Source organism: Microcaecilia unicolor, chromosome 4 (genome assembly GCF_901765095.1).
Source record: "Microcaecilia unicolor chromosome 4, aMicUni1.1, whole genome shotgun sequence".
Classification (NCBI taxonomy): domain Eukaryota; kingdom Metazoa; phylum Chordata; class Amphibia; order Gymnophiona; family Siphonopidae; genus Microcaecilia; species Microcaecilia unicolor.
Genome location: NC_044034.1, coordinates 76,720,550 through 76,742,277, shown reverse-complemented (window position 1 = coordinate 76,742,277; position 21,728 = coordinate 76,720,550). Strand labels below are relative to the sequence as shown.

Below are 21,728 nucleotides of genomic sequence, written 5' to 3'. Positions count from 1 at the left end.
TGATGGATAGTCGAGGACCTCGAGCATCTCGGCCCTTGGCTCTTCCACAGAGACCACGGGGAAGGGAATGCTGATAGACATATCCCGCACAAAGGAGGCAAAGGAGAGACTCTCCGGAGGTGAGAGCTTCCTCTCCGGTGAAGGCGTGGGGTCCGAGGGAAGGCCCGTAGACTCCTCTGAGGAGAAATATCTAGGGTCCTCCTCTTCCCCCCACGAGGCCTCATCCTCGGTATCGGACATAAGCTCATGTAGCTGAGTCCTGAACCGGGCCCGGCTCGATGTCGAGGCACCGAGGTCTCTGTGTCGTCGAGCGGTGGACTCCCGCGCCGGCGGGGACGGAGCTCCCTCCATCGACGTCGACGGGGACTCCACCTGCGTAGCAGTCGAGACCGGCGCCGCAAGCGGCGGCGGTGTCGACGGCCCCGGCGCCGGGCTAGAGCTCGCCGGCGCCACAGACATCGGCGCCGAGGGCGCAAGCACCCCCGGCGCCGGCACAGCCTGGCGCATCAGCCCTTCCAGGATCCCCGGAAGGATGGCTCTGAGGCACTCGTCCAGGCCCGCTGCCGGGAAAGGCGGTGGGGCCGGTAGGGGTGTCGGCGCCAGAAGCTGATGGGGGCCAGGAGACGGCACCGAGGTGCCGGAACCCTGACGCATCGGTACCTCCACAACCGACGGGGACCTCTCCTCTCGACGTGGACGCTTCGGCGTCGCCTCCTCTCCGATGTCCGGATGCACCGAGGGCGACCGGTGACGACGCTTCTTATCCTTCTTGCGATGCACGTCACCGGCGCCGGGAGGTATGGAGGAGGAGGAGGACGATCCCCCTCGGTCTCGAGGAGCCGGGTCAGACAGGGTTCGGTCCCGTGGACCACGGGCTGAGGGAGTGACCGGGGCCGACTGCCCACGCGGCCTCTCACCTCTACCCTCACCGGAGGACCGGCGGGCCGACGGGACCTGTTCTCCTGGGGTCGATGCCATCGGTGCCGATGTCTCGGGCATCGATACCGGTACCGAAGGACCGGGCGTCGATACCGATGCCGTCGAGGTCGACGTCGAGGGGCCGGCGCAAGTTCCAAAAAGACGGTCCCGTAGAACTTGCCTCGCAACCTGAGTCCGTTTCCGGAGACCGAGACACAGGGGACACGACTTGAGATTGTGCTCCAGGCCGAGGCACTGGAGGCACCAAGCGTGGGTGTCGGTCTGCGAGATCGGCCGGCTGCACCGACCACACTTTTTAAATCCACTCGGGACCTTCGAGGACATCGACGGAAAAATCGCGTCGGCGAAGTCAAAGTCGTCGATGGTGGCGGAAATCACACCTCGAAAAAGAGGAAAACGACCGTGCGGCCACTAGGCCGCAGCGCGGCGTCCCCGCTAGAAGCGAGGGAAAAAGGGGAGCGCGTGCTCCACACGCTCAGGTTTTTTTTTTTTTTTTTTTAAAAGAAAACCGGGCGGTGTAGAAACCAAATAGAAAAAGAAGAAATGAAGAAACAAACGATTCGCGTAAACGCGATCGACTTTCCGGCGGCTGAGAATAGAGACAGCGGCAAAGCACGACTCTCTCCAGACGCGGAAAAAAAGGAACTGGCGGGAGCGGTCGCGCATGGGCGGGAAGACGGCCGCGCATGCGCGGTGGGCGTGCCCTGCGTGCCGACCGTCCCGCGAAGCTTTTTCCGGTTGGTGGGGGCTGCCGCGGACGTCACCCAGTCGTGAGAACAAGCAGCCTGCTTGTCCTCGGAGAACTTATTGTACACCACTGGGGTCCTTTTACTAAGGTGTGCCAAAAAAGGGGGTCTACGCTGGTGTAGACACATGTATTGGACGCACGCAGGTTCATTTTTCAGCGCACCTTCAAAAAGAGCCTTTTTGGGGGGGCCAAAGATGGACATGTGGTAAAATGAAAATTGGCACACATCCATTTTGGGCCTGAGACCTTACTGCCACCCATTCACTAAGTGGTAAGATCTCACGCGTTGACTGGGCTGTAATCATCAGCACGCATATAATGCCAATTACCGCCCAGTTAGCACCATGCGCCAGAAAATAAAATATATTTTCTGGCGCGCATAGTGGACGCACGTAAAATATTAAATTACCGCCCGAGCCATGCAGTAGCCAGGCAGTGGTTCCAAATTGGCGCACGTAGGCGCCTACGCGGCTTAGTGAAAGGGCCCAAGTGAATGCCTTCAAAAAGGCAGTAAATAAATCTTAATAAATAAATACATAAATATTCCAGAAACAGTAGTATCACATTGTAAAAGGGAAGAAATTACAATGGGTGGCTCGTAAGCTATTATTGTACTATGAAGAAACTGTACTTTTCAGCGACAAGATGGTGTGGGTATAACTGCTATCTGTGTACGTTTAAACATCATTTTGATTGTATTGGGCTGAAAATCCATCTAAGTGGACTGATAATACTTGTACACTATGGCGCTCATTTTCAAAATAGAAAAATGTCCATCTGCCGTTTTGTGCCACTTTCATGGGACAACATCCAAGTCACATTTTCGAAACTCAAATTTGAGATGGTTTCGCCATAGTTTGTTTAAATCACAATGAGGCTGCCCCCCCCCCCCCCCAATTCCCTGATCCCTAAACCTTTAACAAAACCTAAAGGTACATTGTCAGGATTTGGGTGGGCTCAGAATCTGAACTTTTTCACAGATAATGGAACAACATAATGTTACAGCTAAAGGCTTTATTCTTTTCAGACATAGAATCAATTTAGTTTAAATTGTTTTGTTATTTTTCTGTAATTCCACCTGACTGGGATGTTTTCTCTTTCTGTAATCCACAATGAATCCTATGGCGATATAACGGCATATGTTAGGTATGGTATGGTATAATGTCCATAGTCTGCTATTAGACAGACATGGGGAAGTAACTGCTTGCCCTGGGATTGGTAGCATGGAATGTTGCCACAATTTGGGTTTCTGACGGGTACTTGTGACCTGGCTTGGCCACTGTTGGAAACAGGATACTGGGCTAGATGGACCATTGGTCTGACCTAGTATGGCAACTCTTATGTTCTTATTTTATAAAATACAACATGCAGCACTGACAGAAAAAGGTGGCTCCTTCTAGACTAACCAATTTATCTGAGACTTGAGCTTTCATGGAACATGGTCCACTTCATCGCATGCATGAAGTGAAGTTCAGAACATAGATAAATATAAGAAATATTGTAGAGTTGCATACAATGAAGACAGTTATCTCATTGTGGGTATCCTGAAAACCGGATTGCCTGGGTGCATCCTGAGGACTGGGTTGAAAACCCTTGGCCTAGGATAATGTTGTCTATGCAGCCTCTCTCTATCCATTGCCACACCTCACAGACCAGAGTAAGGAAAGCTATGCACATACCTTTGATCCAAATGTTTGTATGGGCCTACTGAGAGGATAGGACCGACAACTGTCTTTACTGCAGTTTCATAAACACAACAAAAATCAATTAGCAATAAATACTATAGCCATCCAATTACTATTAGCTCTAGTTACAACACTGAAAGGTAACAGTCTAGAGAATTCCATTTTTGACAATGGGTCATTGAACCATTTCATTTTTCTGCCACATATGTCAAGGGTTTAATTGAGGAATTGGGGGATGGGGAAGGGGGTTGCTGTAACTGAGTAGTGCTCTGAGAGAGGAGGTTCATACTCCAAAAAAAAAAAAATCTATATAAGAAGCAGATACGGAGGTGGGTGGGTAAAGCTGGTCCTCAATTTCTAGTGCCTATAGGAATTGAGGGACATCAGACTCCCGGGGTACTTTTAGCCGGTACAAATCAAAAGATTTGCCCTTTTTGGAAGTGTGGCCTAATGGTTAGTGCAGTGGCCTGAAAACCTGGGGAACTGGATTTGATTTCCACTGCAGCTCCTTGTGACCCTGGGCAAGTGATTTAACCCTCTACTGCCCCAGGTACAAATTTAAATTGTGAGCCCACTAGGGACAGAAAAAGTACCTGCATATAATATAAGTGAACCATTTTGGTTGGACCCACAGAAAGGCAGTATATCAAATCTATGACCCTATACCTCCTGACCAGGCATACTAGGTTCCATCTGTGGGTTATGGTTATTACCGTATTATTCTGCCAATTACTTAGTATCACCCAGAGAGCTAGGATAAGCATAAAATTAAACAAGTATGCATACCGTTTGGATAATTTTGTTACCACTGCCTCAGATTTCCATATTTTATGGGGTATGACAGCTGGTCTGTAAATGGAAGTATCACACAAATTCTTGCCCTCACTGGTATCCAATAACCTTTTAAACAGATTTTTCCACTAATGCCCAGTAGCTACACAGATGGCTAATGTGTTTGGACATTTTTCAGAGTTTAAAACCACTATCTCCTGTTTTCTCCAATCCTCCCCCTCCCCCCATATGAGTGGGCCTGTGTTGTCTACTTCTAGTATAACCAGCAGAAGAGACTGCCAACAGCAAGGCATTGCAGTCAGAGCACTGGAAGGCATCTCTAGTCACCGGAAAGGGAGGGGGGGTCCTGTACTAAAGAAATAGCATTTCTGCATAAGGTGGGGGTCAAAGATATTAATTTCCACCAAAAATGTGCTCCAATACATTTTTATAAAGAGAAGCAATTCCTCCAACAGTTGCTGCATACACTCACTGATTCACTGTAAAACAGAGATGAAAGAACTGCACAATTTATCTCTCCTCAATCACAGACAGCCAATACAGGTACAGATAAACACATTCATTTATTTAAATATTTCAAAGATTTCTTACCCGCACAACCTAAAAATTCTCAGCAGGTTACAATTAAAATATACATATTCAAAATCAAGACATACTAAGGGCAATACAACATAAAATTATCAAATCTGTTTACTCCATCAAGACTATCTACTATAATAAAACGCACCCTGAACGTTCTGAGGACAAAGGTTTCTGAACTCACAGCACAAGGGTTCGTAAGTTCATGGTGGTGAAGCCATCCCACTATGACTCGGAGCCCCGCCCTCACGTCAAACGTCATGACGTGAGTTCAGAACCTTAGCAAAAAGAACCTTCAGGGAGCGTTTAAAAATAAAAAAAAGTCAAGGTAAAACAAAAAACAAACAAGCAGGGGGAGCAGTAGGGAAACACGTGGAGCGCGTTTCCCTACTCCTCCCCCAGGATGTGCAACACCCACCCCCCGCACCGCACACCCCCCACAAAGCCACACACAGACACGACAAACTGCAAAAAAAACCCAGCCAACACATGCTGCAGGTGCAACAAGGCCACCCACGAAAATCCAGCAAAAAACAAAACCACGCAACACAATCCACATGAAGGAACCCCAACTCCTACCCACCCACTGACGTGTACCTTTGCCGCCGGCGCCGGGGAACCCGAAACCCCACAAGAACACATCCGGCGTGATCTGCAGGCAGGGCTTATGTGCGTCTGACGTCATGCACGATGTAAGACGCACATAACCCCGCCCTGCACAGCCTAGATGCCGAACATGAAGCGGCACTCAGCAGAGCCCACGACGAAGGACTTCTGCTGGCGGGATTTTGGGTACCCCGCCAGCAAAACTAAGACACGGTAGGCTGGAATGGCGGCGGAAGGGGGGAGCAACGCGCGGTGGCGGCGGGTGCATCACATGGAGGAAGTAGAGACGGAACACAACAAACAACCCCAGAAAGCAGCCTCCGCTTCCTTCGAAATTCAACACAATACAATCCCCCACCCAAAATGAAAGAAAACACACACACACACCGCTCCATGAAACCCCAGCCCTCACCCCCCACCCCCCTTCAATCACTCATCTGGCAGCAGTCCCAGAACCCACCACCCAAAAAACAAAACAAAACACTTACTCTCAATTGGCCACAACTCCTCAATGCACCCCCCCCCCCCCCAAACAGACACACACACACACACTCACTCTGTAATCTGGCAGCACTTCCTCAAACCCCTGTCCCCCACACACACACTCATACGCTCATTTTGCAACAGTTCCTGAACACCCCCCCCCCAAACACACACACACTCACTCTCTCATCTGGCAGCGCTTCCTGAACCCCACCACACACACACTCTCTCTCTCATGTGGAAACGCACAATAAACACACCCTCACACACTCAACTGCCAGCGCTTCCATAACCAACCCCCAAACCCCTCTTCTTCCCTGCTGAAACCCCAAACACACACACCCCGACACCCCTACAACACACACACACACTCTCTCTCTATAACTACGGCAGCGCTTCCTGAACTCCCCTCCCCTCCCCCCAAACTACTCTCACATCTGGCAGCGCATCCTAAACCCCCCCCCCCAAACAGACACACACACACACACTCACTTAATCTGGCAGCCGTCCCTAACCCCCCCCCCCCACATACACACACACTCACTATCATTTGGCCCTGCTACCTCAAACCTCCCCCCCCAAACACACACACTCATTCTCCCTTCTGCAAGTGCTTCATGAACCCACGCCACAAACACACACACACACTCATCTGACAGTCACACAATCACTCACACACTCGCTTGGTTTCATACACAGTCTCACAGAGCATCTCAGTATCACACACACTCTCTCTCACACACACACTGAAACTGTGTGAAACACACTCACAATCACACTGTCTCACATACACACTTGCACACGCTCTCATTCTCACACATACACTCACACCCACACTCTCTCTCTCTTACACACACTCGCACTTTCACTCTCTCTCTCACACACACTCACTCTCACATACACTCTCCGAAACATACACACTCCGAGGACAACCTTGCTAGCGCCTGTTTCATATGTGTCAAAAACGGGCCTTTTTTACTAGTTTATTTATAACACAATTACAGACTGCACTATCCTAGGTCTTAGGCAGTTTACAAAGAAACATTCAGAATAAAACGTTTTAAGACTCAAAACTATATAGACAAAAATAAAATTAGTCCATAGAATTAACATCATAATCTAACAAAATGCCTGGGGAAAAATATGCCTTTGAGCATTTTGCTGAACTGAGGGGACCTTTTACTAAAGTGCACCGAAAATGGGCTGCGCTAGTGTAGGCGCGCGTGTTGGGCTCACTCAGATCCGTTTTTCAGTGCGCCTGTAAAAAAGACCTTTTTTTATTTTTGCCGAAAATGAACATGAGGCAAAATAAACATTGGCACATCTCCATTTTGGGTCTGAGACCTTACCGCTAGCCATTGACTTAGCAATAAGGTCTCACGCTGTAACCATCTACGCACTTAGAATGACGATTAATGCCCAGTTTCTTCCACACGCCAGAAAATAAAAATTATAAAAATAGAAATGAAATTACCGCAAGGGCCATGCAGTAGCCGGGCGGTAACTCAAAATTGACGTGCATTGGGCACATGTAGGCACCTACGTGGCTTAGTAAAACGGCCCCTGAGGTAGCTCCTAATCCTTTAGTTCATCAGAAAGTCCATTCCACAACTGTGCATCTTCTACATAAAACATTTTTTACCTAATATCATCCAAACTAATCTGTTGAAAATAAGAAATATTGAGCAACATTTTGTCAGCAGATCTTAAAGGCCGAGGTGAACAGTAAACTCTTAAAGCAGTAGCTAGAGGAAGAGGAGCATCCCCATTTACAGCTCTATAGATCAAAGTCAATAAATTGTATTCTCCATTTTACAGGTAGCCAAGGAAGTTTTTGAAATACAGGAGAGATATGTTCAAACCTAGAAATAAGGCAGGTTGCAACATTTTGGGCCTTCTGTAACAGTAAGGTAACTGGTAGGCGCAGGGGCCTCTTTTAATGTAACAACCCCCACCTCCCACTCTTTTTTGGCTGTTGGCCTATTTTTGGTGTTCACTCGAAAAACAATTTGCATGCAGCAAGTTGCTCCTTAGAGAGAACACTGGTCTCAACAAATATAATGGTAGTTGTAAAAACAATGGGTTACAATAGTCAAATAAATGGCTAGACTGTATAACTGTAGCAGCTGCTTAGGGCAATGTTGCCCTGTCTCATTTCTCCAACTCCAGATTCTAGTTGTCAAAGAAGAGACAAATGAGAAATACCAGCAATGAATGAGTAAACTAAAAATAAATAAATAAATTGGGCATGAAAGAGGAGTGACAAAAAGCATGACTCAGAATGAGGGAATAAAAGTGTTCATTCCAGATAATTGCTGTCTAGAAGTCTGGAAGGGAAATGATTTTGAGGTTTCATATACATAGTAATATACTATGCCATATTTTGAATAGTTTGAGTATTTTTACTGCTGTAATTGTCTATTGCTTATGTTTGACTTATTCTTGCTGTATACTGCCGAGTAAATGCCTTCAAAAAAGCAGTAAATAAATCCTAATAAATAAATAACACCTTTAACTTAAAAAAATATTGTTTACCAAAGTCTTTATATGTGGTTGAAATGACAAAGTGGAATCTATTACAATACCTAAATACTTAAATCTCACATTGAATCTGAAAGGTATCACCACTTATCTTAAAATCAAGAGGAAAACCCAATGAGGAAGACAAATCACTAAAACTTGCATTTTAGACACATTCATTCAATTTCAAGCTGTTTGCATCTTAAGTAGAGAGGTGTGGTAGCCGTGTTAGTCCACTCGTAAAGGTTATCAATAGAAATCAAACAAAATAAAACATGGAAAAGAAAATAAGATGATACCTTTTTTATTGGACATAACTTAATACATTTCTTGATTGTTATGTCCAATAAAAAAAGTTATCATCTTATTTTCTTTTCCATGTTTTATTTTGTTTGATTTCTATTGATAAGCTGTTTGCATTCATCCAAGTTTTGATAGTCAGCATACAAAACCTTAAAGCAGGCTTTACATGTGGAAAAAGCTTTATATAATTTCCCCTTGAACGTATAAGTAGCACCTCTTGCACATATGAGCAATAATTTCCCTAGTTCTTGATACACATGTCACAGCTTACAATATGTTGCATTTTCTGGTGGCTTGACCACAGAAGCAGCAACCACAATTCCCCACTCAGTTGCTCCTGCAGACCCCAGGTCCAAGTAAGCAGATACCTAAAGATTATGCATGACCTGTATACGTCAAAAACGTTATTTTTGGCATTTACACCTTCTCCATGTACAGTGCACTCCATTTAAGTGCACGTTGGATAAGTACATGCTCTGTTTAACTGCATGCCGTACTTCGGTCCCGTTTTTGGCACCATCAATTTCTATGGGGACAAACTTCGGTTTAGTGCACCACTGATAAGTGCAAGATTCGCTTATATGCATGGTTCAAGACCGCTCCTCTGCAGGAAAGACTCTGCATAAGCACGCGCATGGAATATGGAAGCCGATTGGCACGTGACAACCAACGAGATTTCAAATTTACTGCCTCTTTAACTGCCACAGGCAGAATAAGCGAAAGAATGCTGTTAAAGCGTGCACCAGGGTCGTCGTCATCATCATTGCGGCGGAACTGTAAGACTTTAACACTAGCTGAACCAATAGAAGTTCTTAAAAAATTAGAAAACAAACAAAGTCAAGCATCTATTGCTAAAGAATATGGTGTCAATCCCAATCAAATTTTATGTGTCTTGAAGCAGAAAGACCAGCTTCTGGAAGACTGGCAAAACAATACAAATCCACAACGGAAACGAAAACAGGCGGGAAAAGCTGAAGAGGTAGAAGATGCTCTTCTTCGGTGGTTTTCTCGAGTCAGGAGCAGACAGTTTCCTGTCAGTGTTCCACTGCTTATGGAGAAAGCTAACCAGCTAGCTGAAAGTCTTGGACTAATTGAATTCAAAGCCACTGTTGGATGGTTGGAAAGATGGAAGGAGAGGAACAGTATAAAATTCAAGAAACAGTATGGTGAGAAACAAGATGCTGATGACTTTGGTGCTGAAAATTGGGTTGTTTCAGTTCTTCCTACCATCTTGAACGAGTTTGCACCTCGTAACGTTTTCAATGCTGACGAAAATGGTCTCTACTGGCGAGCGATTCCTGATGGAACACTTGCATTCAAACATGCCGAAACTACTGGAGGTAAAACATCGAAGGACTGACTGACGATCCTCCTTTGCTGCAATATGGATGGGAGTGAGAAGTTGGTACCCCTCGTCATTGGAAAAAGCAAACAGCCCCGTTGCTTCAAGAAAGTTAAGCGACTTCCTGTGTCATATGAGGCTAACACAAATTCATGGATGGCTGGGGAAATTTGGAAGCAGTGGCTAAAGAAGTTAGACACTAGAATGCGGGCACAAAAAGTGTCAGATTTTGCTGCTTTGTGATAATTGTGCTGCACACAGGTATGATGTCAGGCTGTCTAACATCAAGGTGGTCTTCCTGCCACCAAACACTACCTCTCTGATCCAACCTATAGATCAGGGCATAATAGCCAATTTCAAACAACATTATTGGGCTCTTGTGCTACGTCGTCTGATGAGCGTTATGGATGACCAGATTGGCAAGGATAAACGTGCTGTTGAACTGGCTCGTAATCTATCAGTGTTGGATTCCCTACAACTGCAGAAAGAAGCCTGGAATCATGTTACACAGGCAACCATTGTGAACTGCTACAAGCGGACAAGCTTTGTTAAGGATGTGGAGGGGGATGCAGCTGTTGTAAACGTGTCAGATTAAGAGGTTATTGACATACCAACCGGTGTTACTGAAGAGGAGGTTCCATCGCTACGTAGCTGTTGATTACGATCTACAAACATCTGAAGACAGCACTGATGTCGAGATATGCGCCTACATGCAGGCAACAACGGCTGATGATGGAACAGATGAAGAAATGAGCAGCGAGGCACATGCTGATGAAATTCAACAACCTCCTCCTGTTACTTTTGAAAGAACGCTGGAGAGTCTCAACACCGTGCGGGCCTATCTGGAGGCCACTGGATGTCAGTGCTATGACAGTTTTTACCGTCTGGCAGATAAAATCTATGGAACTCACAGACCCAAGAGTGTACAGAGGACTATAACCGATTACTTCAAGTAAAGCCTAATGTCAGTTAACTGAGACTGTATACTGTACGTATAATAATAAACAGTACTGTACATATGTTTATCAGATGTCAAGCTTCTTTGGGTCACAACGGTTAAGTGCATGCATTTCTTTGGTCCCAGACCCTTGCACTTAAGCGGATTGCACTGTATTGCTGTAATGAAAAGGGTATGATACATACCTGTAGCAGTTGTTCTCCGAGGACAGCAGGCTGATTGTTCTCACGACTGGGTTGACGTCCGCGGCAGCCCCCACCAACCGGAAGAAGCTTCGCGGGACAGTCGGCACGCAGGGCACGCCCACCGCGCATGCGCGGCCGTCTTCCCGCCCGTGCGCGACCGCTCCCGCCAGTTGAATGACTAGCAAAAGATGAAACACACAACTCCAAAGGGGAGGAGGGAGGGTAGGTGAGAACAATCAGCCTGCTGTCCTCGGAGAACAACTGCTACAGGTATGTATCATACCCTTTCTCCGAGGACAAGCAGGCTGCTTGTTCTCACGACTGGGGTATCCCTAGCTCTCAGGCTCACTCAAAACAAAAACCCAGGTCAATTGAACCTCGCAACGGCGAGGGAACAACAGGAATTGACCTACGAAGAACAACTAACTGAGAGTGCAGCCTGACCAGAATAAATTCGGGTCCTGGAGGGTGGAGTTGGATTTACACCCCAAACAGATTCTGCAACACCGACTGCCCGAACTGACTGTCGCGTCGGGTATCCTGCTGGAGGCAGTAATGAGATGTGAATGTGTGGACAGATGACCACGTCGCAGCCTTGCAGATCTCTTCAATAGTGGCTGACTTCAAGTGGGCCACCGACGCTGCCATGGCTCTGACACTATGAGCCGTGACATGACCCTCAAGAGTCAGCCCAGCCTGGGCGTAAGTGAAGGAAATGCAGTCTGCTAGCCAATTGGAGATGGTGCGTTTCCCGACAGCGACCCCTAGCCTGTTAGGGTCGAAAGAAATAAACAATTGGGCGGACTGTCTGTTGGGCTGTGTCCGCTCCAAGTAGAAGGCCAATGCTCTCTTGCAGTCCAATGTGTGCAACTGACGTTCAGCAGGGCGGGTATGCGGCCTGGGGAAGAATGTTGGCAAGACAATTGACTGGTTAAGATGGAACTCCGACACCACCTTCGGCAGGAACTTTGGGTGGGTGCAGAGCACTACTCTGTTGTGATGAAATTTGGTATATGGAGCATGAGCTACCAGGGCTTGAAGCTCACTGACCCTACGAGCTGAAGTAACTGCCACCAAGAAAATGACCTTCCAGGTCAAGTACTTCAGATGGCAGGTATTCAGTGGCTCAAAAGGAGGTTTCATCAGCTGGGTGAGGACGACGTTGAGATCCCATGACACAGTAGGAGGCTTGATAGGGGGCTTTGACAAAAGCAAACCTCTCATGAATCGAACGACTAAAGGCTCTCCAGAGATGGCTTTACCTTCCACACGATAATGGTAAGCACTAATCGCACTAAGGTGATTCCTTACTGAGTTGGTCTTGAGGCCAGACTCTGATAAGTGCAGAAGGTATTCAAGCAGGTTCTGTGCAGGGCAAGAACGAGGTTCTAGGGCCTTGCTCTCACACCAAACGACAAACCTCCTCCACTTGAAAAAGTAACTCTTTTTAGTGGAATCCTTCCTAGAGGCAAGCAAGACCCGGGAGACACCCTCAGACAGACCCAACGCAGCGAAGTCTACGCCCTCAACATCCAGGCCGTGAGAGCCAGGGATTGAAGGTTGGGGTGCAGCAACGCTCCGTCGTTCTGCGAAATGAGAGTCGGAAAACACTCCAATCTCCACGGTTCTTCGGAGGACAACTCCAGAAGAAGAGGGAACCAGATCTGACGGGGCCAAAAGGGCGCTATCAGAATCATGGTGCCGCGGTCTTGCTTGAGCTTCAGTAAGGTCTTCCCCACCAAAGGTATGGGAGGATAAGCATACAGGAGGCCGGTCCCCCAATGAAGGAGAAAGGCATCTGACGCTAGCCTGCCGTGTGTCTGAAGCCTGGAACAGAACAGAGGCAGCTTGTGGTTGGTCTGAGAGGCGAAAAGATCCACCGAGGGGGTGCCCCACTCTCGGAAGATCTTGCGTACCACTCTGGAATGGAGCGACCACTCGTGCGGTTGCATGACTCTGCTCAGTCTGTCGGCCAGACTGTTGTTTACGCCTGCCAGGTACGTGGCTTGGAGAAGCATGCCGAACCGACACGCCCAACGCCACATACCGACGGCTTCCTGACACAGGGGGCGAGATCCGGTGCCCCCCTGCTTGTTGACGTAATACATTGCAACCTGATTGTCTGTCCGAATTTGGATAATTTGGCAGGACAGCCGATCTCTGAAAGCCTTCAGTGCGTTCCAGATCGCTCGGAGCTCCAGGAGGTTGATCTGCAGATCCTTTTCCTGGAGGGACCACAGACCCTGGGTGTGAAGCCCATCGACATGGGCTCCCCACCCCAGGCGAGATGCATCCGTCGTCAGCACTTTCGTGGGCTGCGGAATTTGGAATGGACGTCCCAGGGTCAAATTGGTCCGTATGGTCCACCAGAGCAGTGAAGTGCGGCAACTGGTGGAGAGGCGGATGACATCCTCTAGATTCCCGGTGGCTTGGAACCACTGGGAAGCTAGGGTCCATTGAGCAGATCTCATGTGAAGATGAGCCATGGGAGTCACATGAACTGTGGAGGCCATATGACCCAGAAGTCTCAACATCTGCCGAGCTGTGATCTGCTGAGACGCTCTGGTCTGCGAAGCCAGGGCCAAGAGATTGGTGGCCCTCGCTTCGGGAAGGTAGGCCTGAACCGTCTGGGAATTCAGCAGCGCTCCTATGAATTCCAGAGACTGAGTTGGCTGGAGATGGGACTTTGGGTAATTTATCACAAACCCCAGCAGCTCCAGAAGTTGAATAGTGCACTGCATGGACCGGAGGGCTCCTGCCTCCGAGGTGTTCTTGACCAGCCAATCGTCGAGATATGGGAACACGTGCACTCCCAGCTTGCGTAGGTAGGCCGCTACCACCACGAGGCACTTTGTAAACACTCGTGGGGCAGAGGCGAGCCCAAAGGGCAGCACACAATACTGAAAGTGCCGGGCGCCCAGGCGGAATCTGAGATACCGTCTGTGAGCTGGCAGTATCGGGATGTGAGTGTATGCGTCCTTTAAATCCAGGGAACATAGCCAATCGTTTTTCTGAATCATTGGCAGAAGGGTGCCCAAGGAAAGCATCCTGAACTTTTCTTTGACCAGGAATTTGTTCAGGCCTCTCAGGTCTAGGATGGGACGCATCCCCCCTGTTTTCTTTTCCACAAGGAAGTACCTGGAATAGAATCCCTGCCCTTCCTGCCCGGGTGGTACGGGCTCGACCGCATTGGCGCTGAGAAGGGCGGAGAGTTCCTCCGCAAGTACCTGCTTGTGATGGGAGCTGAAAGACTGAGCTCCCGGAGGACAATTTGGAGGCAGGGAGGCCAAATTCAGGGCGTATCCGCACCGCACTATTTGGAGAACCCACTGGTCGGAGGTTATGAGAGGCCACCTTTGGTGAAAGAATTTTAACCTCCCTCCGACCGGCAGGTCGTCCGGTACGGACACTTGTAGGGCGGCTATGTTCCCGTGGATCCAGTCAAAAGCCCGTCCCCGGCTTTTGCTGTGGAGGCGCAGGGGGCTGCTTAGGCGCACGCTGTTGACGGGAACGAGCGCGCTGGGGCTGTCCCTGTGCCTGACGAGGCCTTCGGGCCGGCTGGTTGTACCTACGCTTCGCAAAAGAATAGGGTGCAGCCTGCCGAGCCCGGGAAAAACGCCCGCCCGCGGGGGCGGGTGCTGAAGGCGCCCGGTGGGAGAGCTTGTCGAGAGCGGTTTCCCGCTGATGCAGTTGGTCAACCATCTGCTCGACCTTCTCGCCAAAAATATTATCCCCCCGGCAAGGGACGTCAGCCAGTCTCTGCTGGGTGCGGTTGTCCAGGTCAGAGGCACGCAGCCATGAGAGCCTGCGCATCACTATACCTTGGGCCGCAGCACGAGATGCCACGTCACAGGTGTCAAAAATCCCCCTGGACAGGAACTTTCTGCACGCCTTCAGCTGCCTGACCACCTCCTGATATGGCCTGGACTGCTCCGGCGGGAGCTTATCGACCAGGTCCGCCAGCTGTTGCACATTGGTCCGCATGTGGATGCTCATATAGAGCAGGTAAGATTGGATGCGGGTCACGAGCATGGAGGATTGGTAGGCCTTCCTCCCAAATGAGTCCAGAGTGCGAGACTCCCGCCCCGGGGGCGCCGAGGCGGTATCCCTCGAACTCCGTGCCCTCTTGAGAGCAGAATCCACGACCGCTGAGTCATGGGGCAACTGGGGCCGCATGAGCTCTGGGTCAGAGTGGATCCTGTACTGGGACTCTGCTTTCTTGGGAATGGTGGGGTTAGTTAGTGGTCGCACCCAGTTCCGAAGCAGCGTCTCCTTCAGGACATTGTGCAGCGGTACCGTGGAGGACTCTCTAGGTGGTGATGGATAGTCGAGGACCTCGAGCATCTCGGCCCTCGGCTCTTCCACAGAGACCACGGGAAAGGGAATGCTTATAGACATATCCCGCACAAAGGAGGCAAAGGAGAGACTCTCAGGAGGTGAGAGCTTCCTCTCCGGTGACGGCGTGGGGTCCGAGGGAAGGCCCGTAGACTCCTCTGAGGAGAAATATCTCGGGTCCTCCTCTTCCCCCCACGAGTCCTCATCCTCGGTATCGGACATTAGCTCATGTAGCTGAGTCCGGTACCGGGCCCGGCTCGACGTCGAGGCACCGAGGTCTCGGTGTCGTCGAGCGGTGGACTCCCGCGCCGGCGGGGACGGAGCTCCCTCCATCGACGTCGACGGGGACTCCACCTGCGTGGCGGTCGAGACCGGCACCGCAAGCGGCGGCGGTGTCGACAGCCCCGGCGCCGGGCTAGAGCTCGCCGGCGCCACAGTCATCGGCGCCGGGGGCGCAAGCACCCCCGACGCCGGCACAGCCTGGCGCATCAGCCCTTCCAGGATCCCCGGAAGGATGGCTCTGAGGCACTCGTCCAGGCCCGCTGCTGGGAAAGGCGGTGGGGCCGGTAAGGGTGTCGGTGCCAGAAGCTGCTGGGGGCCAGGAGACGGCACCGAGGTGCCGGAACCCCGACGCGTCGGTACCTCCACCACCGACGGAGATCTCTCCTCTCTGCGATGACGCTTCGGCGTCGACTCCTCTTCAGGGTGCACCGAGGGCTCCCGGTGACGGCGCTTCTTATCTTTTTTCCGGTGCACGTCACCGGCGCCGGAGGGCATGGAGGAGGAGGAGGTCGATCCCCCTCGGTCTCGAGGTACCGGGTCCGACAGGGTTCGGTCCCGTGGCTCACGAGCTGAGGGAGTGACCGGGGCCGACTGCCCACGCGGCCTCTCAACCCCACTCTCACCGGCGGACCGGCGGGCCGACGGGACCTGTTCTCCTGGGGTCGCTGCCATCGGTGCCGATGTCTCGGGCATCGATACCGGTACCGAAGACCCGGCCTTCGATACCGATGCCGTCGAGGTCGACGTCGAGGGGCCGGCGCAAGTTCCAAAAAGACGGTCCCGCAGAACTTGCCTCGCAACCTGAGTCCGTTTCCGGAGACCGAGACACAGCGCGCACGACTTGAGATTGTGCTCCGGCCCGAGGCACTGGAGGCACCAAGCGTGGGTGTCGGTCTGCGAGATCGGCCGGCCGCAGCGACCACACTTTTTAAATCCACTCGGGACCTTCGAGGACATCGACGGAAAAATCGCGTCGGCGAAGTCAAAGTCGGCAATGGTGGCTAAAATCACACCACGAAAAAATTAGCCGACCGAGCGGCCACTAGGCCGCAATGAGGCGTCCCCGCTGGAAGCGAGGGAAAAAAGGGGAGCGCGTGCTCCACACGCGCGAAAATCTTTTTTTTTTTTTTTTTTTAACAATACAAAGAAAGAAAAGAAAGAGGAACCGAACGGGGATCCAAAGCAACGATCCGCGTAAACGCGGTCGAAAAATCCGGCGGCTGAACGGAGAGAGAGGCAATTGCACAACTCTCTCCAGTCGCGGAAAAAAAGTAACTGGCGGGAGCGGTCGCGCACGGGCGGGAAGACGGCCGCGCATGCGCGGTGGGCGTGCCCTGCGTGCCGACCGTCCCGCGAAGCTTCTTCCGGTTGGTGGGGGCTGCCGCGGACGTCAACCCAGTCGTGAGAACAAGCAGCCTGCTTGTCCTCGGAGAACTAATGAAACACAGAATATACATATGTTTTAAGATCTGCCCAGAACATGCTCTCTTTAAAATACAGTATTAGTGGCATTGGTTCTAAAAAGCTACTTATATATGTTGATTTTACATACAGTGGCCTTGGTTCTAAAAAGATACTTATACATGTTGATTTCACATGGGTAAATTGTCATATCACTTAATCATACCTGTTAAAAGGCACCTGAACCTTCTAAAACCACCTCCAAAATATATTTAACTGAACAAGAAAACAGAAATGTGAACTGATCAAATGGCAACAAATATACTAAAGGACTGAATTAACATATGGGGCAAAAGAACACGGAGGCAGGCTAGAAACACACCCTACATTAAAATTACGTTGACGAGGGGGGGGGGGGGGCAGGGAATCAAATACATCAAAGAAAAAGAAACTCTAAGCGCTCTGCAATTTTTTTTACACCTGTTTAGGTCCCCTGCCATTTACTCTTCTATCTTACTGTCCATAGGGTTCCCTTATAACCCTAATTATACTACAGATAACATTTACTACAGCTATTCAAATAAACATTAATAAATCCATTCAATTATATAATCTACGGCACCGTTTCAAACTCTAGAATGATTAAAAATAAACTTGGGTTTCAACTGCATGGATCACAAAATTAACATCCGATGCTCTTTAATCAAAAGATGAGTTTTAAGAGTTTTAAAAAACCACATACACGCTGCTGCTTCCTCACCTCATCCCACCCCCTTCTCTAAAGAAAAACTGTTGAAGACATAGTTACGCATCGTTTAATTCAGTCACAAACCTGGATACATACTGTTTGCGTCCCAGAGACTAAAGCATGCGAAAACCTCGGCAGCTACAGTACTTACAAAATGTACAGGTAGAAAAGCAGAAGGCAGCAGCAGCAAGGAGAGGGACTTGGTTTAACATGTTGAAAGTTATCTGAATTTAGTCTATACATGAAAAAGGGAATGGTTCAGCAGGGAAACAAACATCCTCTCAAAGTCCCTTCCTAAAGGCATCAGCAGCAAGACTCACAGCACAGCACAGACTGCCTGCCTGAAAGCCTGAGCCCAGACTAGCTAAGCTTGTACAGTAACAGCACAAGCAGTTCCTGAACTTCCGATGTAAGCCAGCGCCTCATTGGTTACTGGAGTCTACTTTCTGATTGGCCAAAATGGCTCCTAGTGACGGTTTCTTTCCTTTCACTCTGGCTGTCTACGGAAGTGGGGGGCGGGGGGGGGGGTGCTGAAAGCAAGCATGAGTTAATGTATTTTCATGCTTTGTTTCTGTCTAGCACCAAAATAATAAAAGGAGGTGGACCAAAATAATAAAAGGAGGTGGTGGGATAAAACAGTCTCAGACATGTAAAGTCAACACAGTCTGTGTTCGAGCTCTACAAGCTTTCCTCAGGAGTAAATATGTAAAATCAAAGATGTAAAATGCCAATAGAATCCTTCCTTTTTTTTTCCTTCCTACCAAACGAGCATAAGGGTAAATCGGACTGTCTCTGGTGTAGAACAAAACACTGTTATGCAGACATTCTGTACAACTGCAGAGAGATGTGATAGCCGTGTTAGTCCACTTGTAAAGGTAATCAATAGAAATAAAATAAAACATAGGAAAATAAGATGATACGTTTTTTATTGGACTGACAATACATTTTTTGGATTAGCTTTCAAAGGCAACCCGATCGGAAATAAGCAAATGTTGATAAATAACAGTATATAAATGAAACATCAAAACATTCCAGACAGTAGCAGTCTCACAGGATGAGGGTGGGGTGGGTTAGGTGAGAGAGGAGAGCCTAGTAGTGCATGAGAGACAGGGAGCTATGCATGGTGATAAGAGGGTGACAAAGAAGTAGAATTTATGGTTTATAATGGGCTAGAAAACCCAGATCTTTGTTAAGTCCTGTTTGGTGGGTGTCAAAATATTTAATCATTCTGACTTCAAAGGTCTTACGTTCCTGGATTGTCTTAAAAGTTTTCTTTTAGTATTCTCACCATAAAATCGTTGATACAGTGTTCTGGTTTTGTAAAGTGCTGCCCCACAGAGGTGATATCCTGGTTAACTCTGGCATTTTTCATAGGATGTCTATGTAAATTAAATCTCTTCTTCAGCATCTGGCTTCTTTCTTCAATATAGCACCCTTCATCTCACTTTTTATTGAATAATATATACCACATTGGAAGATGAACATGTGAAGGATTCCTTTATGTTGAATATTTTTCCTTTGTGAATTTTATTTTAGGCATATTTTCAAAGCACTTAGCCTTCCAAAGTTCCATAGGTTTATATGGAACTTTGGAAAGCTAAGTGCTTTGAAAATTTTGGGAGCCTGTGAAATGTTTTGGCATAGTTTGCAGCTGGATATATTGCAAGGATGTGTGTCATTCTCTTCTTTTTGAGTTTCTATCACTTTCTTCTCACTAGTTTGTTTTTTAAGTTAGGTGGGTGTTGGAAGGCCAGCACTGGTGGGGAAGGGAATATCTCTTTCAGTAGTTCATCCTCCTGGGGTAGTGGTTGTAGATCTTTTATGATTTTTCTCTATTTTTTCTAGTTCTGGGTTGTAGGTCACTATAAGGGGAATTCTCTCTGTGGCTTTCTTTTTCTTGTACTGTAGCAGATTCTCCCTGGGTGTTTTAAGGGAGGAGGCAACATTCTTGGAGATTATTTTGGAGTTGTAGCCTTTTTGTTTGAAGGAGGATTTTGAGGTGTTTATCTCTGTCCCCTGGGTCAGAGCAGATACGGTGGTATCTTGTGGCTTGGCTGTGAATAATGGATTTTTTTGTATGTGAAGGATGGAAGCAGGGCCGTGCCAAGGGTCTGTGGCGCCCCCCTGCAAGGAATCGGGTGCCGCTCCCCCCCCCCCCCCCGCAGGGGATCGGGTGCCGCCCCCTCCATGTAGATGATCGCTGTCCTCTCTCCCCTGCTCTCCCGCTCCCATGTCCCAACTGCCCGCCCTCTTCTCCCACCAACAAAATCTCTTTTAAATTTACCTCCGTCCGGCTGACAGAGCAGCGAACGGCACAGCGTCAGTGAAGGAGGCGGCGCTCCCAACGTCTCTACTGGTCTTCCCTTTGCTCAATGTCCCGCCTTCTTCTGACGTCATTTCCTTGAAGGCGGGACATTGAGCGAAGGGAAGACCAGTAGAGACGTCGGGAGTGCCGCCTCCTTCACTGACGCTGCGCCGTTCGCTGCCCTGCCAGCCGGACGGAGGTAAATTTAAAAGAGATTTTGTTGGGGGGAGAAGAGGGCGGGTAGTTGGGAAATGGGAGCGGGAGGGCGAGGCAAGCATGGCGCGGCGGGGCGCCCCCCAGAGGACGGCGCCCCCCTGCCACGCTTACCTCACTTACCATGTTGGCACGGCCCTGGGTGGAAGCTGGAATTGTGGAGGCAACTGCATTTGTCTGTAGGTTTCTTGTATATAGATGTTTGTACATAGCCATTGCTGATCAAAACTGTGGTGTTCAAAAAAATTTACTTTTTCTGGGGAGTAGTCAATTTTGAATTTGATGGTAGGATGGTATGTAGTGAAAGAACTGTAAAATTGTTTAGAGTTTCTTCCTCATATAGCAATGGCTATATATACTATCAAGGCAGTACAGAAGCCTGAGCAACCCCTGTTACCTCTCACTACTTCTCTGCTGGGCTAGCCAAAGACTTTGTTTCCCCTTGAAGAGTGGTGCAATGTCCAGGAAAATAGGGGGATGGGATTTGATATACCACTTTTCTGTTGTTTCAATCAAAGTGGTTTATGTGTTATATACAGGTATTTATTTTGTACCTGGGGCAATGAAGGGTTAAATTATTTTCCCCAGAGTCAGGAGAAGCTGCATTGGGAATCAAACCAGTTCCTCAGGTTCTCACATCCTGCATTAACCATTAGGCTACTCCTCCACTGTCCAAAATGAGGATTTCAATTGGGACTATGGTTTTATACCAGCTCCAGTTTCCCTCCAAAAGAGTGGAAACCAAAGAAAAATAATCTATAAAATTAGAAACGTGGGCTAAAGCTTGGCTGTTTGCTTGAATGCAAACAAAAACAAAAAAAGCATTTTGGATTGCAGAAATCCAAAGGAGCTGCATACCATAGGAGAAAGGCTGAGGTGCATGCCCCAGGAAAGGGACTTAGTGATAATGTCTGAGGATTTCAAGGTCGCAAAACAATGACAAGATGATGGCCAAAGCTATAAGGGTGCTAGGCTGAATAGAAAGGCATAACTCAATAAAAGAGGAGGTGATAATGCCTCTGTACAAGTAGGGAAGGCCCCATTTGGAGTACTGCATTCAGTTTTGGAGGCTATATTTTCTTAAGGATATAAAAAGACACAATTCAAAGGAAGGCGACCAAAATGGTATAGTCCCTGCACCAGAAGACTACTAAGAAGAGACTTGAAGACCTGAGTAAGTATACCGTAGAAGAGAGGAGAGAAAGGGGTGATTATGATACAGGTCTATAAAATAATGAGTGGACTTGAACGGGTAGATGTGAAGCGTCTGTTTACGCTTTCCAAAAATACTAGGACTAGGGGGC

At 48.7% G+C, this 21,728-nt stretch overlaps 1 protein-coding gene across 1 annotated transcript in view; it reads right to left on the bottom strand.

Moving 5' to 3' along the window:
• Nucleotides 1-18,243, bottom strand: part of B3GLCT (beta 3-glucosyltransferase) — a 160,369-nt gene extending 142,126 nt beyond the window's left edge. The window contains exon 1 of the mRNA XM_030200364.1: nucleotides 18,058-18,243. Within this exon, the coding sequence (XP_030056224.1) occupies nucleotides 18,058-18,118 (61 nt within the window). The 5' untranslated portion in view covers nucleotides 18,119-18,243. The remainder of the gene's footprint in view (nucleotides 1-18,057) is intronic.
• Nucleotides 18,244-21,728: the final 3,485 nt, after the last annotated feature.